General features: G+C 35.0%; 2 protein-coding genes across 2 annotated transcripts in view; both read right to left on the bottom strand.

The window, feature by feature from the left end:
* LOC110032355 overlaps nucleotides 1-17,205 on the bottom strand; it is a gene marked incomplete at its 3' end in the record, with an annotated part of 29,786 nt that extends 12,581 nt beyond the window's left edge. Inside the window, exons 1-11 of the mRNA XM_020735954.1 lie at nucleotides 17,094-17,205; nucleotides 16,918-17,011; nucleotides 16,665-16,839; nucleotides 16,273-16,378; nucleotides 14,858-14,907; nucleotides 14,367-14,373; nucleotides 13,294-13,439; nucleotides 12,837-12,869; nucleotides 4,057-4,324; nucleotides 3,445-3,556; nucleotides 2,926-3,006 (exon numbers count right to left, since the gene is read on the bottom strand). Coding sequence (XP_020591613.1) covers nucleotides 2,926-3,006; nucleotides 3,445-3,556; nucleotides 4,057-4,324; nucleotides 12,837-12,869; nucleotides 13,294-13,439; nucleotides 14,367-14,373; nucleotides 14,858-14,907; nucleotides 16,273-16,378; nucleotides 16,665-16,839; nucleotides 16,918-17,011; nucleotides 17,094-17,150 — 1,129 coding nt within the window. The remainder of the gene's footprint in view (nucleotides 1-2,925; nucleotides 3,007-3,444; nucleotides 3,557-4,056; nucleotides 4,325-12,836; nucleotides 12,870-13,293; nucleotides 13,440-14,366; nucleotides 14,374-14,857; nucleotides 14,908-16,272; nucleotides 16,379-16,664; nucleotides 16,840-16,917; nucleotides 17,012-17,093) is intronic.
* Nucleotides 17,206-17,409: 204 nt separating this feature from the next.
* Nucleotides 17,410-17,512, bottom strand: part of LOC110032354 — a 35,161-nt gene continuing 35,058 nt past the window's right edge. Inside the window, exon 16 of the mRNA XM_020735953.1 lies at nucleotides 17,410-17,488. Coding sequence (XP_020591612.1) covers nucleotides 17,410-17,488 — 79 coding nt within the window. The remainder of the gene's footprint in view (nucleotides 17,489-17,512) is intronic.

The following is a 17,512-nucleotide window of genomic DNA, read 5'->3' as shown; positions in this document are numbered from 1 at the left end:
TATGGGGATTGAATTTATTTCCTAATATAAACTTTATTTCCTTTCATATTTTAGACTTTTTTCTTATATTGGATTTATTTCCTTTCCTATATTAGGCTTTCCTATTTTATGTTGTTTCGTTTATCTCCACATAATTAATATAAATTGATTAATTGAAGATATTAGGTGGTATATATTTCTTTTAATGTTATTCCCTTTTATTGTCTTTCCTATTATATGATCCACATAAGGGTTCATATCAATAAAAATATTTTGCATTATTCTGAATTTCAACATAGTATCAAAGACTAATTTTGTTTCCTGGCCACCGGTCCTTCCAGAACCGTCTGACTCCCTTCTTGCCATCCTTTGTACGGGAAGAGAGGGGCACTCGTCTTGATATTTGAAACAACAAATTTTACTTCTTCTCACCCAGCAAGATTGGTGTGTTGGTTGGTCCTTCCAGGCCGAGAGCTTTGATCCTGCAGGCCTCCAAAAAGCAAGCGGTAGTTTCCCAGCATTTTTTCTTCCCGGCCATTTTCCTCCTGTAGAGATCTACTTCGTGGGAATTTTTTTGTTGTTGGATGCCCAACAAATTTTTCTCATAAAAAACTATTGCATATCTATCGTGTAGATCTATACTCGATGGTTCCCCTAGCTGTCGTCATTTTTCACCCAAACTACTGTCGGTTCTCATCTTCCCTACCGGTTTTCTAAACGTTGATGATGTTGATCCTTCTGCCAGGTAGTTCCAACCGCCGGATCTCCCTCCGTTGAAGAGTCGAGCCCTAAATTACAACCTCATACCTTCTTGTTGCGAGACTGGATAGCATCTAGAGTGACAACGACCTTGAGATCCTTGTCGAGGGTATATCGTGAGGGCAACCAACCATGGATTACTGCCACCCTCTCAACGGCAACCTCTCCCGGAAAGATTTTTGTCAGACCTCCGTAGGCTGGCTCTCCCTCTCACAAGTGACCCTTCTCTGAAAAGTTGTGCGTCGACGAATACTCTATTTTCCCTCCCAGCTGCAGGACTTTCCCGTTGTTCTTCCCCGTAGAACATTCCCATTGTTCTTACCCGGAGTACTTTCATGCAAAAAATAAAGCAGTTTTTTTATGTTGTTCTTACAAGTCACAAGAAATAACACAACTTTTTCCCTGAAGTTCAGCCGCTTCTTGTCGTTTCCTATAGTTCTTCCACAAAATTCTAGCGGTGGTTCTTACAGTTTGATTTGTCGTCGACCCTGTCCCCTGAAGTATTTTTCCCTTCCCTGCACAAGTGTCAGGCGGAGCTGCGTTTCCAGGGGCTCTTTCTCCTGCAGCTTTCACTGTCGGCAAAATTTCCTGGATGTGATTTCCTATTTCTCTCTTTTGTGGAGATCGTAATCGAAGAGCCGCCATCGATGTTCGAAGATTGGGACTTCATCTCTCCAGTGGCACTCCCAACCAAAGAGAAGTTATTTTCCCAGATATGTCTCCGCGGCAAAAGTAATTAGAGAGGGAGCTATTTTTCATTTTCCCCCTTGCAGGTTTCAACTGCTATTCCTTCCTACAGAAAATTGTGGTTGCAGCCACCTTCGTGGCGTCTTTCATCATTTCACACGCATTGATTGTGCAAATGAAAGGAAGCTTGGTAGAGAGGAGTTCATTTGATTTGTTTTCAAAACGACTTGAGGTTATTACAGAGGCGAGATTGAATGTATCCTTAAATGGAATCCCAATAACCGGTAACCGGTCTACATGTCCTTCGTTGGTTTTTTTCCCTGCTGCCAAAAAATCAATGCTCTTTCTCTGTTTTTTACTTAGCCACCGGAACATTTTCCTGCAGCAAGCTTTCCTCCGGAGCATTTTCTTACATTAGGCCCTCCTTCGGAATCTTTAATTAAACAGAACTTCCTCCAAAGTGTTTTCCTGCAATAGGCGCTTCTTCGGAGCTTTCCCCTACAGCAGACATACCTCCAAAGTTTTTTTTTTTTCTGCAGATCATACCCTGCTACCTTTTCTGGAGGTTTTTTACTTCCCCATAAACTCCCCTGCAGCATTACTTGTAAGAGTCTTCAGCCTACCTACAGATATTGTAGAAACTACAGTAAAAGACAATCATAGTCAAGTAAAAGTTTTTTTTTTCCCAGCAGGTTGTCTACTTCCTTGCAAACTCCCCTGTAGCATTACCTGTGGGAGTCTTTTGCCTACCAACAGACATTGTAGGTACTGCAATCAAAGACAACAACAGTTAACTAGAAGTCAGCTTTTCCTGCAAGTTGTCTACTTCCCCGCAAATTCAGCTTTAGCATTATCTATAAGAGTCTTTTACCTACCTACAGACACTACAGGAACTGCAGTCAAAGAAAATCACAGTATGGGATGAAGACTTCATGTTCTACTTTGCAGGATCTTCCTTGCCCATTGTTTGATGTTTTCAAATTCAGATTGAACATGGTTTTCAACCATATTTCAACTTGAGAAGGAGCGTTAGAAGTTATAGTAGAAAAATAATTTATTCATGTTAGAAGTTATGAGGATTAGATTTATTTCCTAATATAAAATTTATTTCCTTTCTTATTTTAGACTTGTTTTCTTGGATTTGATTTATTTCATTTCCTATTTTAGGCTTTCATATTTTATGTTGTTTCCTTTGTTTCCAAATAATTAATATGAATTGATTAAGTTAAGATATTAAGTGTTATATCTTTTTTTTTCTTTTTTTTTCTTTTATTGTCTTTCCTATTTTTGGATTCAATGAGGGTTATTTATATTCCCTTTTATATCATGAAAAATATTCCGCATTATTCTGAATTTCAACTCCTATCAGATTAATAAAAATATTACGCATTATAGTGAATTTCAACAGTACCGTTGCAAATGCACGCACATCCGATCATAATGAAAAGACAAAGGTATAGACTTCAAACAACTATAATAAAATACAGCAGGAAGATATACCAAGCTGGAGATACATTGAATAAGGAATTCCAGTCATGGATCCAATCTGATCAACCTCCCAAGTTGCTGCTGGCTTCAAACCTGGAGGAAAGCATCTGTAAAGTGAAAACCTATCATAGCATATGATCTGTCCTTGTATATCAATTATATTTCCATGAATAAAAAATTAAAATTGTTATGCTAAAATCATACCGTAGCAGTAAAAAACAAAAGATGGAACTTAAATTCAGTGATTCCTGGATACTTTTACTAAAACATATGAATTTGTACTTAAAATATCTTGGAAATGTATTTAAGTAGTTTAGATTTGAAGTGCAATATGTGGTAAAGTATCAACAAATATGCCAATAATAAGCTCCAGCGAAGCAATTACGCAAGTATATATCAAGCCAGCCAGCTAAAACAAATTAACAAACAACTTGAGAAAAAGACGATTGTGCAATGCATTTTTGCATGTTTCTTTCAAATTCGACGATACATTAAGAAGGCTCTGTATTAATATTAGATCGGTTAGTATACCATGATTGCAGAAGTCAATACCAGGAACTAGACCCTCAACCCATACAGTCTCTCCAGCTTTTGAAGTGGAAGTTTCAGTACTATTTTCCTTGTCAAACAAAATACCACTGTCCTACGGTAAGAGAAAAATACCCGTCAAAAGAATAGCAATAACGCATATGGCACTAAAAAAAAATCAATAAATATATGCAGGTTTTAAATCAAATATAAACAGATATATACCTCCAAACATCAAGCATAAATACTTAAATATACATATAGATATGGACATAATCGCACAAATGCACACACAGGCATGTTAACCATAAAGCAACAACAAAGCTAGGAAAAATGAAAGAGGCCTTTACATACATAGCACACGTCATTCTGTACTTACATATCTCACACCTAAAATTTCATATTTACACACAAGGCACTTAAATCTTTAATATCACATAAAAATAGCATTATTACCATTTTTAAAAGTGAAATATACATTTCCATATATAGTTTAAAACACCAAAGTGCTATGTATGTAAATATGAAAGTTTAGTGTGACATATGTGAATACATTTGAATTGTGTGCAACGTATCTAAATTTTCAAAAAAAGTAATGTCAATAAAAGTAACGACCCTGTATCTTTCACCATTGGTATCATCAGATGCTTCACCGGCCGTATCAGTCTCAGGAGCAACACAATAGCTAGTATGCAAAACACGATTGTTGCTTTGATCCCTGCTGGTATCAGCAGATGCTTCACCGGCCATATCAGTCTCAGGGGAAACACAATAGCTAGTATGCAAAACACGATTGTTGCTTTGATCTCCTGCTGGTTCAGGGAATACATAAGATCGAGGAAATGGAATATTCAGAGCTCGAGTCCAGAATATTGAAAATGCCCTGTTACAGTGTGCGTAAGCTTCTGTTAAATTGGAGCTTGTAAAAAAAATTATCATCACAAATATTAACAAGAGAAACCCACAAAAAACTGCTAACAAAAGAAAGAATAATATAAAGGGATACAATGATGGAGCACTTCGGTGGAATACTAGTTTAAATTTTAAAATTATAGACCTGAGGTATGTTCTTCAATATATTTTAAAATCAACCATAGTTAACTTCTCCATAAGGATAAATTGCACAAACACCCTTCTATTTACAGCTTAATAGCAACTGGATAAACATTTTAAAAAGCCAGTATTCATATAGTTCCTCATTTTTTATGCCAAGGACAATGTAGGTTTTTATTCACGGCTACTGTTAAATTCACCATTAATCAATTTTTTTAGCAAGAAATGTGGTTAAAAAGATTATTAAAAGAACTAAATTCAGTAAAAAAATTCCTAAAAGTGTATTGTGATAACCAAGGTTCCATAAATGTTGCAAAAATCCTATCCAATCTTCCACCATGACATGACTAAACACATTAAGATAGACAAACATTTCATATAAAAAAAATTCAAAAATCACGAGCCAAAAAAAAACTAAAAATTTATATTCCAACCAACTCTCAAACTACGGATATCCTCAATAAGACTTTACCCAGAATAAACTTTGATAAACTAATCAATAAGTTATGCATGATCGATACATAAAACACAGCATGAGGGCATCGAAATAATCATGAATCTATGACCCGCAAATTTCTATCTACAGCGTGATAATTTATGGAAAGCAGCTTTTTATCTAAAGCACTCTAGCTATCCATGATCAACAGCTTTTCATCTACAGCAATCTGTGGACAGCAGCTCTTTCTATAGTAATCATTGAACAGCAACATTCCAGCTTTTTGCATCAATTATTAATATTTTCCTACAGATACATCACTTAGCTTGCCAGTAACCAAATTCTAATGGGCGGGTCCCTCAAACAAAGAGTTGCTAGCAAACTTAGCCCATGTTCCTTCATTTTTGGGTTTTAATATTTTAATGTTTATGATCGTATATATAGTATTTCACTTTTTCTTATGATTTGGAAATCTCCCAGTAACAAAGTTGATCAGGATTAATTCAAGCTTTAACCATCTTAAGCAGTCATGTAACTTCATAAACAAGACCTCGCACAACTTCCCACATACCTCTAATGTAAGAAAGTACAGGAACAGTGAAATTCTCATAAATTCATTTCAATTACATTCAACATATTTTATTTACACAAAGAATAAAGCGCTAGTTTATTGTCATTGTCTAGCCAGACCATGGCTCTTCGATGCTTGGTCAGGCTTGTTGTCAAACAAACTTTAAAGAGTCGCTCTTAGCATTCTAATATTGCCCTACAAAACCCTTCAGATTGTGCACACTTACAGTCGGCCAATGCCACCTATTATTTCCAGGGAATTGCTGAGGTTCCTGCCCATTCAATAGTCCATCTTGTTCAGGTGAGTCAAGATCATGTTGGTGAGGTCAAGATATTTTAATGTTGAGCTACTCAAGTACTCCATCTGTTCAATAGCCACCAATATTACCTCCACGCTCTCCACCCACTCCTAATTAGAAATTTGACACATTGAGGCTACATGGCTAAGAGGTCACACTTCGAAGATGCAATAAGCTCTCGCAATCAACCCAGGAACATCATCTTCCCATATCTACCACGATCTCCTACAACATGCCATTAAGTGTGGTCAACACTTCACAACCACTAACACAACTCGAAGGCCTCCTCATAGCATTTTCTTGTGCCACCGTGTCTCACTCCATCTTAGCTTCATCCAGAGTTGTGACTGAACCAATACACTTGATGAACAACTCGAAGTTGACTCGATTAATAGATCATGATTATTCAAATTAGTAAATAAATAATTTTAAACATTTTTTTTTAAAACTCAAAGATTTAATGAACCAAATGTGAATATAGCTTAAATTGCTTATCAATGTTCACGAACAAGCTTATTTTTTGTTCAACAAACAAAATGCTAAATGCTATGACTTATTTGATATATTATTTAAATAAATTTAATTAACAAAGTAAATTTTGGGAATTGAGTGGGATAATATTTTTTAGCAGCAAAAAATGTATAAATACATCATACAAGGGGTATAAAAAAGAAAAGATATAATACCCAAATCATTCCTAATAACACCCAAAAAAAAAATAAAAGGCACAAACTAGAAAATACATATATAGAAATAATAGAAAAGGCAACAAAATGAACATAAATAACTTCGAATACTAACTTCCAATACTGTCCATCAAATTGAAGCATGGAGATCTATCATGTTCAACTTGGATTTAAAGTCGTCAAACAACAGCCGAGAAAGATTCTTTGTGAGAATATATGTGAGTTGACTACTTGATAGGACAAATGGAGCACAAATCTCGCTGGAATCGAGCTTCTTCTTGATGAAGTAGCAGTCAATCTCTACATGCTTGGTGTGATCATGCTAGATCGAAGTATGAACAATGTTAATTGCGGCTTTATTATCACAGAACAGTTGTAGAGGAGCGGAGGTCAGCATATATAATTTGCGGAGCATAATGTGTAACCAGAGCGCTTCACAGATTACCAAGGACATGGAATGAAACTCGGCTAACCAAAAACTATTTTTTGTTTTTTTCGAGTGACAATGTTTTCCCACACAAATGAACAATACCACAAGGTAAATCACCGATCATGGATGGACGCGGCCCAATCAACATCGGTATAAACTACAATAGACCGAGAATTGTGGCGTAATAATAACAAACTTGAGTCCGGTGTGCCTTTTAAGTAGTGGAGAATCAGGTGGACAGCTGTGAGATGGTGCTCACAGAATTCATGCATTAACTGACTTACAATACCTACCCATGACAAATATCGAGACGCATATGAGAAAGATAAATGATTCCCTACAAGAGACTAGTAGTGTCTTGTTCACAGGAGCAACATTGGAAACATCAGTCAATTTCTCATTGGGGACCATTCCCCCAGCCACTGGTTTGCAAAATAGAAGGTTGGTCTTTGTCATTAGGTCCATCATATATTTGCGTTGGGAAAGGCAAATGCCCTGAGGGGACCGGGCAACTTCCATGCCTTAAAAGTATCGGAGAGATCCCAAATCCTACATTTCAAAGGATGCGGCGAGGATGCTTTAAAGAGATTCCAAAACTGGTAGATCATTATCTTTGAATACAATATCATCGACATAGACGATAGGGATGGCAATTTGGTCGCTAAAGGAATGCCAAAAGAATAGAGTATAATTTGATTGGGTCTGACAAAACCTATGGCCCACTACCACCTACGTGAACTTGCTGAACCAAGCCCGAAGAGATTGCTTCAGTCAGTAGAGGGACTTCGACAGTCTAAACAGTTGTCTCTGGGAAGCAGAAGAGTTAAAGCCTGGAGGAAGATATATGTACACCTCCTTTGTGAGAACGTCGTTAAGGAAGGCATTACTGACATACAATTGGAGTTAGGGCCAATCCACAACAAGGGATAATAGGACTCGAATATTGTTTAGTTTAGCAATTAGAGAAAACGTCTCCTCATTAGTCAACTCCATAGGTTTGTGAGTAGCCTTTGGCGACCGACCGTGCTTTATTACGTTCAAAAATTCCATCGGAGTTAAATTTGATGTTGAAGATCCACCGACAACCAACTGTTTTCTTTTCCCAAGGAAAATTAACAACATCCCACGTATGATTTTGCCAAAGGGAATTCATTTCATCTATTACTGTAGTCTTACACGAAGGGTCTGCCAATGCTGCCTCAATAGTGAATTGAAGATGATCCATCAAGGAAATGAAAAATGCTTTGTAAGTCAGGGATGAGCTGCGGAATAAGACATATTTTGCTATGGAATAAAGAGAGCAAGCATGATTGTGTACCTCAATAGTAGAACTTACCTCCTCAACCAAAGCAGGAGTAATCTCCGCAAGTGAAGTGCTTGGGATGTCGGTCAGACCGGGGTGGATTCGAAGTACTGCAAAGAGACAGTGTGCTTAAGAGGAGTGGTGGGACAAGTCTCAACTGAGGGTTTGATGTGCCGAGTATAAACACGAAGAGTGGGTGGAGGAGATGTTGGTCGAGTAAATGGTAGATCCAGTGGGGCAGATGACTCAACGGGAACAGCGGCTGGAGAAGGTGGCATATCCAACGGAGTTGGGAAAGGAGTTGTGTTCAAAAAATCTATCTCCCTCTGACTTGAGGCAGTGTTGTGGAAGTAAAAAACATTTTCAAAGAAGAAACATCAGCACTCACATAGAATTTATTTGTGATAGGATCGGGGCACTTTTATCCCCTTTGAGTGTCAGAATATATGAGGAAGATACACTTGATTGAACGGGGATCAAGTGTCCCGTGAGTTGGGCAGTGTTCCAAACAAATAACATGCACCAAATATTTTGATATTTAAAGTGGAGAAAAACCGATTGGTAAAAAGATAGGACCTTAAGATTGCTTGCAAGGTCCAAAATTTATGAATTTCTGTGAGGACACAATTTAAGAGATGTGGTGGTAAGTACAATAACATTCAAAAATTATTTCAGGACATTCGATTGAAACATAATGAAATTGGCAATTTCAAGAAGGTGTTGTTTTTTTCGCTCGATTAACCCATTTTGTTGAGGAATATCCATAAAGGAGCTATGATGGATGATGCCCTTACTTATCAAGAAATTCCCTAATATAGAATTAAAAAAATCACGGTCGTTGTCATCCCGAAGGACTTGAATCGATGCTTTGAATTGGGTCAAAATGAAACAATGAAAATTTTTACAGGTGGCAGCAGCTTCAGATTCATCTTTTAAAAAATAGACTCACGTTATTCGAATGTGATCATCAATAAAGGTGAGAAACCACCGTTTATTGGTGCAACTAGGTGTTCAAGAGGGTCCCCACAAGTCAATATGAATTAGTGGAAAATGAGCGGAAGAAATGTAAGAGTGTGGTGGAAATGGTACTCAGTGATGTTTAGCTAACTGACAAATCTCGTATTTGAAACTAGATAAATTACTATTAGTAAACATCAAAGGGTATAATGTTTTAAATATTGAAAACTATGATGACCCAAACGACTGTTTAAAAGCATAATAGGACATTCGACAATGCTATTTTTCACTTGAAAAAAAAAATAAGTATGACTACCCGCTTAGCAGTTCAAATCATCCTCCTCGAACGACGATCCTAAAAGACACAATCAGGAGAAAAATGAGTAACACAATCAATATCATATGTCAACTTACTGATTGACAATAGGTTACACTTTTATAAAGGTACATGTATCATATATTCTAGAGTCGGGTCTGATGTTAAAACAACAAACTCTTTACCCGCAATGAAACTACCAGAGTCGTAGCAATTTAAACAGTATCTCTCCTAGAACACGGAGAATATGACGAGAAGGCTTGAGAGCATTTGGTTTATATGGTCTATGGTACCTGAATCAATAATCCAAATACTAGAGGAAGCAAAAACAATGAGCGACATCGAAAGGTTCACTTGACGAACATGGGAGGTCGAAGGACCAGAGGAGAAATGACTAGCTTCAAGAAGTTTGATCAAGTCCTTCATCTGAATCTTAATCGAGTTTAGTGATTTTGGGATGTTATGAGTGGAAGTCGGATGTACTGTTGTGGTTTCTAAGATAGAGGTCAATCCACCGGTGGACTCAAGTACACTATTAGGAGGCTCGGTGGTATAGGAGTCTTCCATAATTCTGACTAAGTTGAAGATAAGGTTGGGATGTCGAGAAATAGAAGGATGTCGACTACAGGAGGAAGGGTCGGCGATGGGAAATTTTGCAAGGAAGGACCAAGCTACAAGCGGCGCCGTTGTCGTCGTTGTCAATCAGGTCGGAGATTTAGGAAATTGGTTGAACCTTCATGGAAACAAAGGTTTCTGCCATAACAAAACTATAGAAACCGAGGTTGTATTTTTGTGGATGACCAGCAGGATGCAGCATTGGATTTCAGCCAAATCAATTGAGAAGTTTTGCGGGGAAGAATAGCAAAAAAACTGTGTTGCTTCCTACGACTAGGAAGAGCAGCGGAAAACCTGCAGGAAACAGCTAAGGAATAAAGGGAAATCTTGCAGGAAATTGTCGACGAAAGAAATAAATTGCAGGATATCCTACAAGGAGAGTCGGCGGCTGCTAGGGAAATGTGTCGACGACACTTATGGTGACGTCCTTCGCTCTGATATCATGTAGATTTCGAGAATTGAGCTAAATAATATTATTGAGCAGCAAAATGGGTATAAATACATGATACAAGGTATATAAAAAAAGAAAGATATAATACCCAAATCATTCCTAATATCACATAAACGATAAAAAGGAAAGATATAAACTAGAAAATACATATATAAAGAAATAACATGAAAGGCAACAAAATACATAGGAATAACTTCTAATAAACAAAAACTTATTTAATTATATTTTTAATAGCAAGACTTTAAAATTTAATATCAATATGCATATAAATTTAATGCATTTTTTTCTTATTTTTTTATTCCAATGAATTAGTTTATTAGTACTAATATATGTTAGTTGATTGTAAAAAAAGCTTACTTACGACTTATATATTATTTTATTTACATGGTATAAATTAGTCAGATGGTAATTTAAAATTTATTCATTTTTTTTACTTATTTAGATTTTTAAAATTATTTATTAATAACTTTATATAAAAAAGTCAAGTATCATTCAAATTTTTAGCTTATTTCCTAGCTTTATATAAAAAATTAAGCGAAAATTGAATTTTTAACTTTATATGAAAAATCAAGTACTCATCCAAATTATTAACTTACAAACCAAGTACAAATCAAGTATAATGATTAAAATATTTAATCAAGTCAAATATGAACATATATGTGAAAGCTCGGCTCAAACTTGAACTAAACATGAACTTATGATTCGACCAAGCCAAATCCAATCCGTGACATACTCGACTCGACTTCATTACAACCCTAGTTTCATTTCATCCATCATTTGTTGCCTCATTTTTACAAATTGCAAATTTGGCCACCAACACACCCACCCATCAAGCTATCTCGAAGACTCTTACATTGTCAAGTGATAGCTATAAATATGCAAAGTTCAGTCCTATTTAGTATCTTCTTGTGACCATAAGCATATTTTATAACATTTGGCATCATTAGGGATTTTGGGATCTTTAGAGATTGTTTACTGCAAATTGTAACCCTTCTTTACTTCATTGTAGAAATATTTCCTCTATCCACCATATAAGGCATATGTTCATTGACAAAATCAGTTAAAATCGAGTGTATTATATACTAATTTTGTTTCCCTTTTAGTGATTCTTTGCTTCAAAATAAAAAATAGCTTAGCTTGACAACTCTCATTTTTGAACTTCAAATGCATGGTAGATTTTTCAGAAAAATCTCATGTTCACAAGGACCTACATGGATTTCAAAAATTTGTACACTTAATATGCAATTAGGCCCTAAATATAAGGATGATGATAAAATTGAATGGATGGATATGGTAGTCCTACATGCATTATTAACAGTGTTTATAACAGTAGTCGTTCCTAAAGACATACACACCCAAAAGACGGTAGGACCACCAAGCTAATCTTATAATACTATGAACTCGGTTGCATTAAGTCACAAATTTAGGAATATAAATGCAATTTATCCTTTAAAAAAAACTTTCTGCATATCAATTTCGTTAAACAAATAGATGAAATTGTCAAGTTAAAACTAAAACAATGGCACTCTTTTGTTCCCAAAATACTAATAAATTATTCTCAAAATTGGATGCAAAATGATAAGATCCCACTACAATGTACATACAATATATAAATAAACTGTGCGAGAACTATTCAGCTAGATATAAGAAGAGCTTGGATGGTAACAATATCACATAAAGAATCTCAAAGGATTTGGATGTAAACAGAAAATCACCTAAAATAAAATAATGATTTCCGAAAAATACCATCCTATAAAAAATTTAAAATTATATATTAGTAAGTTCAAATAACAAAAAAAAAAGCCTACCAGAAGTAAACGTATGTACAATATTTATACATCAAATATATACAATATTTATACATCATATGATCCATAAGCATTGATAAAGAATAGTAAACTAACAATTGTGCATTGAAAGCTATAGGCATATTAATCACACACGTGATAAAATATTACCTCACCATTAGCTAACTTCGCTTGGATCGATTGATGAAACCAACAGTTCATTAAATAAGACTGCCCAAGGAATGCGATTTATACAAAAAAAAACAAAAACAAAAAAAAACTAAATCCATTTTTTTTATCGTTCTTATTTCCAAAAGAATTTTTCCAAAAGATATATAAATTTGGATTCAGCTTCCCCGTTTGCAATTAAAAAACTATCTTCTCGAAAATAAAATGAAAAGAGATCAACTAGTTTAAAAAATTGCGTATGGTACAGAATATAATGAATCAAAATCGCTAGGCACAACTTATATGACTTCAAAAGATACATACCAAAGGAAATCCTCAAACTGCACCTCCCTTAAACTGGTCATGGCACCAACAAATCAATTTTCAGCTCCGGAAAAAAAAATATATTTGATGTTAAAAAGATGTTAAAAAATAAATAAATAACTCTGACATGAAAAAGTCTAAGAATCACATTCATCTAACAGTATAAATCAAACTACAACATAAACTTTAACTAGGTAAATGTTGCAAACAATTTTTTGGTAGCACTACACAGAATACAAACATAAGTGTGATAAAGCATAATCATATGTACAAAAATAACATCACATAATCAACAAGGTACACAAAAGCAGTTGAATCATGGTAACAATAAGAGCGGCTTTAACTTTTTTTCTTTCAAAATTTCAGAAAGTAGCTTGGCTAATACAGAACCAATTGAAAAACATAAAGTAAAATGAATTTGAAAAAAAAATCTCAAAAAATGGGTGGGTGGTATTACATAGAAAAAATTGAAGCATTATAATCCTTCTCTTCCTCATTCTGGGTAGCAAGACTACCTACAACGGTACATGTAATATTCACTTGACCAGCAAGAATGTACGATGAGGGAATAATTTGGGAGATAATAAAAATTAGTGAATCTTTCTATTATAATTCAGCCTTGAGATAACTTTTCAATTAGAAGCAATAAACCCCTATTTATATAAAAAAGGGTACAGTTTAAAAATCAAATGAAATTTAATGCTTAAAACTATATATGCCTTCCAAATCCAATCGACTAATTTAAAATAAATGTTATCCAAAAAATAAAACATAATAAAAATGAAATAATTCCTAAAACAATCCAAATAACTAAATACTCAACAAATAGAATAGATTTATCTGTTATGAATGTCTTGTAATGCATCAACTCGACCCTTCTCCTAAAGAGGCATGCAAAAGCCATTTTCTAGAAGTTTGGGATAAATGGCGGTAGTGAGTGATGGAACAATTTCATGAAAATCTCATGTATCACCAATATGTGTTGTCTGAATATGGAGAGTAGAACTAGAGGATTTGATTTTGAACATTAACATAAATTAATCATCCTTGTTTGACCAATACAATTAAATAAAATCTCATGGCCGCTTCAGTTGTTTCTATGGTAATACAAATCACCTATATTTTTAGAGATTAACCAAGCAATAATTTTATAGCCTATGAAACAATATGTAGCAAAAATGGCATAAGAAATTTTGCTCTGAGCAATAAACTTGGTCGAAATCTCAAATTCAGGCTTAACAATAATCTCATACACGACTACAAAATATGCGTCAGCAAGATGACTGATTGTAGATGATTGTCCATCATCTTTGAACTCATTTTCATAATGGTATGAACACAATAATAATCCTTATAGATCTACTCAAATCAAGGTCATGCTTTTAGACTAGTGGAAGAGATACAGGTGCCTGAACTCCTAGACTTACACAAGTTTGTAAATATATAGTTCAATAAACTACCAAATGACGTGATTTTTCATCATGTTAACGTGACAATTGAGGGATGGGACAGTCAGGTCAAAAAGCTTACATATGATCTATAAATATGATAATAAAATAAAAATAGATGAAACTTTATAACCCTGATTGATCAAAACCCAATTCACGATATGTATAAGAAGACTGACTAGAATAGGACGATTAGGTACAATCATATACATCAACATTTACTTTTGGAATATGATTTATTAAATAAAATCCTGCGGGCTACAGTAATAGACATTGTTTTCTAAAGTGTCAACTTCATAATTCCAACATTACTCGAGCTCCCAGTCTTCAAGAAGTACTTAGTGGTACCTTAACACAACATGCATATAACATGGAAATAGACACTGTGAAGATCATAAAGAAGAAGAAAAACATGGAACTAAAATAAAAAGATAGTGAAGTTAAAATAGACACTGTAGAAGATAAAAAATACAATATTAAACCATAAAAAAAGGACAACAATTTAGGAGAAGAAACAGAGCACTTTTCAAACCTCTCATTACCACATAAAAGCTCATCTACCAAGACTTTTACTTTATCGAGACTTTTACTTTATCATCATACAGAGCTTGAAGATTCTTCCTCTAAATCAGAAAGATAGTGTCAAAGTAGTCACTAAAAAAGCCAAAATTTAACTATAAATAAATTCAGAGACCATCATTGGTACAGCTTTAAGTGCAATGTCTGCTCTGACAATGTTTGCTCTCAATTTCACATAAGATCCTGATAGAAAAAGGAGTGACTGAATTGCAAGTCAAAACAAGCATGAATTATGGCATACTCTTTTCAGTTTTAACGAACATTGAAGTTTAAGATGTCAGTAAGGCTTAAATTTTCATGTGATATGATAACTAAAAAAGGACAAACTTAGATATGAATATAGTAGTCAAAAATAGATTTAAGCGGTTTGAGCACAAACAAATGAAGAAAAGTGATGCAATAACAACATAAATATAATTAATTTGAAGATATAATGAATCAAAATGTATACACTAAAACTAACACTGTTAGAAGTTGAAAAATAAAGTTATAAAAAATACAGTGAACACCTCATATAACACTAGAAGAAATTAAAAAAAAAGTTGAGGATTCTTATATCCAATACAAAATAAATACGAAAAAAGAGAGTGAAAAACGATGATGACAATTAGTAAATTTATCCATGGTCTTCCGACAAGCCTTGCCGCAATATGATACACGATGTCTTAAGATCTAAAGTATGCTAATATGGGTCCACAATGAGATGAACAAAATCAAACATATATACTCAAATTTACATATCATAAGTTCTTAATTTGGACAATAAGTTAATACTTGAGGAAAAAAGACATAAATATGAGAAATATTCATGAAGATGAAATTTAATAGAGGCATAAAAATTCATAAACACAGAGATATTACTATTGTATATTATTATTGAGTTGTACAACCACTATCGCTTCCTACAAGCTCAAGTAAATATTGAATTCAACATAGTTAAAAATTACTTCGTTGGTTTAGTTTTGATCAATGAATCTTTTTGTTCATTTAAGATAAATAAGAACAATCAGACTGACTCATGTCGCCAAAATTATGTAAATATTCACTCTGAATGGATTCAGTTGCATATCAATAAGTCACCAAAAATACTTGAGTATCCACCACAAATAAAACTTGTGCATGGAAAAAAATATAAGGTTTCATGCTAATTGATCCAGACAATTACAATATAAGTTTCCACCACATATAAAAAGTTGTATATAGTTAGACCCAAATTCGAATTTTTTTTATTTCGACAAGGGAAAGCTAATACCACCAAGCATACCATCGCCCTTATTTGTCTATTGCATGTACTTTCAGCCATATTATAACTGTAAATTATATTCCACATTCTATAAGAATATATTTGACTATAAATTTATTGTTGGCGGATTACAGCAATTGAAATGTATCTAATACATCGTATTTACCTGCAAAACACTTGCTTTGTGTAATGTCGTCCCCTTTAATTCGGCAAATTCATCCTCTGTAAACCAGAGTGGACTCCCGAAGGTGTTCGGAAGCATATCAAAATACCTAGTCACAAATCCCACAATATAAACTTTAGATATGTAAATACACAAAAAATTGGGTGGTATGTATGTAAATGTCCCTCTACATAAACAAACTCGAACAAACAAGTTTAAAAGCAAGTTTCAGAACAAGTAAGAAACAGTCTGAATAACTGAATTCTTAAGAGACCCGATTAAAATAAATATTATTTACGCTTCATCGACGCGCCGATCAAAGTAAAGCTTCAAAAAGGACTAAAAACGATAACTGTAAAGGATAATTGTATTGAAAGGTGCGAAAGGGTGTGTACGGCTTCCACAGAGAGTTCGGCCGTAAGCGCTCGACCGTAAGGAAGAGAATCATAAGGAACCGGTCATCCACGTCGCCCTCCTCAAGCATCGCCCTGCATCTAGGGCCGACGGAAGGATCTTGGAGGACGCGCATAGGAGTGATGGAGAGATCGAGAGGAACAACCATGGCAACTCCTACGAAATCGGGGAATGTAATGAGAAATCGGATGCGAAGCATGGTAAATGTTGGGATGCGGAGTACTGAAGCGCTACCATCTTCGGAGGGGGAGCAGGAGGTGAAGACTCCGAATCCTTTTTCAGGGCCGCAGCTCTTGATGGTGCAACACCGGAGTTCGACACCATTAACCTGGGTTTCCATTAGAGTCTAGGACTTAAGATGTGGAGAGATGGAGAAGAAGAAAGAAAGTGAGTGAGACAGGTAGTAAAACCTGCAGCCATTGAAGGAAGAGCTGTAGTTTAGCTTCATTCTCTCGGTCAGCGGCCATGCTTCTCCGTTCGTCGGGTTTTCTTGAGGGATAGGAAGAATTATTCCATCGCTATCCGGGCCCAAAACCTGAATTCTGAAAAAAAATCTCCTCATAATAAAATGATTTCGCACCAGTTGCTGTTCTATTCGAAGGGGGTGAAGAAATATTTTAGTTGGTTTTTTTGACACCTTCGTTCATAGCTCCGATCACAGCTCCATTCACAGCTCCGGTCACAGCTCCGCCAATACTAGGTCTTGTTGAAATTCTCCATGGACATTCAGATGTCGGAAGTTGATTTCTCCATGAACGTTGAGATGTCGGAAGTCTCCATGAATGTTGAGATGTCATCATTCAGCCTGAACTTTGAAGGTCAAGATGAA

This window comes from Phalaenopsis equestris, unplaced genomic scaffold, assembly GCF_001263595.1.
Source record: "Phalaenopsis equestris unplaced genomic scaffold, ASM126359v1 Scaffold000930, whole genome shotgun sequence".
NCBI classification, from domain to species: domain Eukaryota; kingdom Viridiplantae; phylum Streptophyta; class Magnoliopsida; order Asparagales; family Orchidaceae; genus Phalaenopsis; species Phalaenopsis equestris.
The sequence above is the reverse complement of the archived record's forward strand: the minus strand, read 5'-3'. Positions and strand labels throughout refer to the sequence as shown.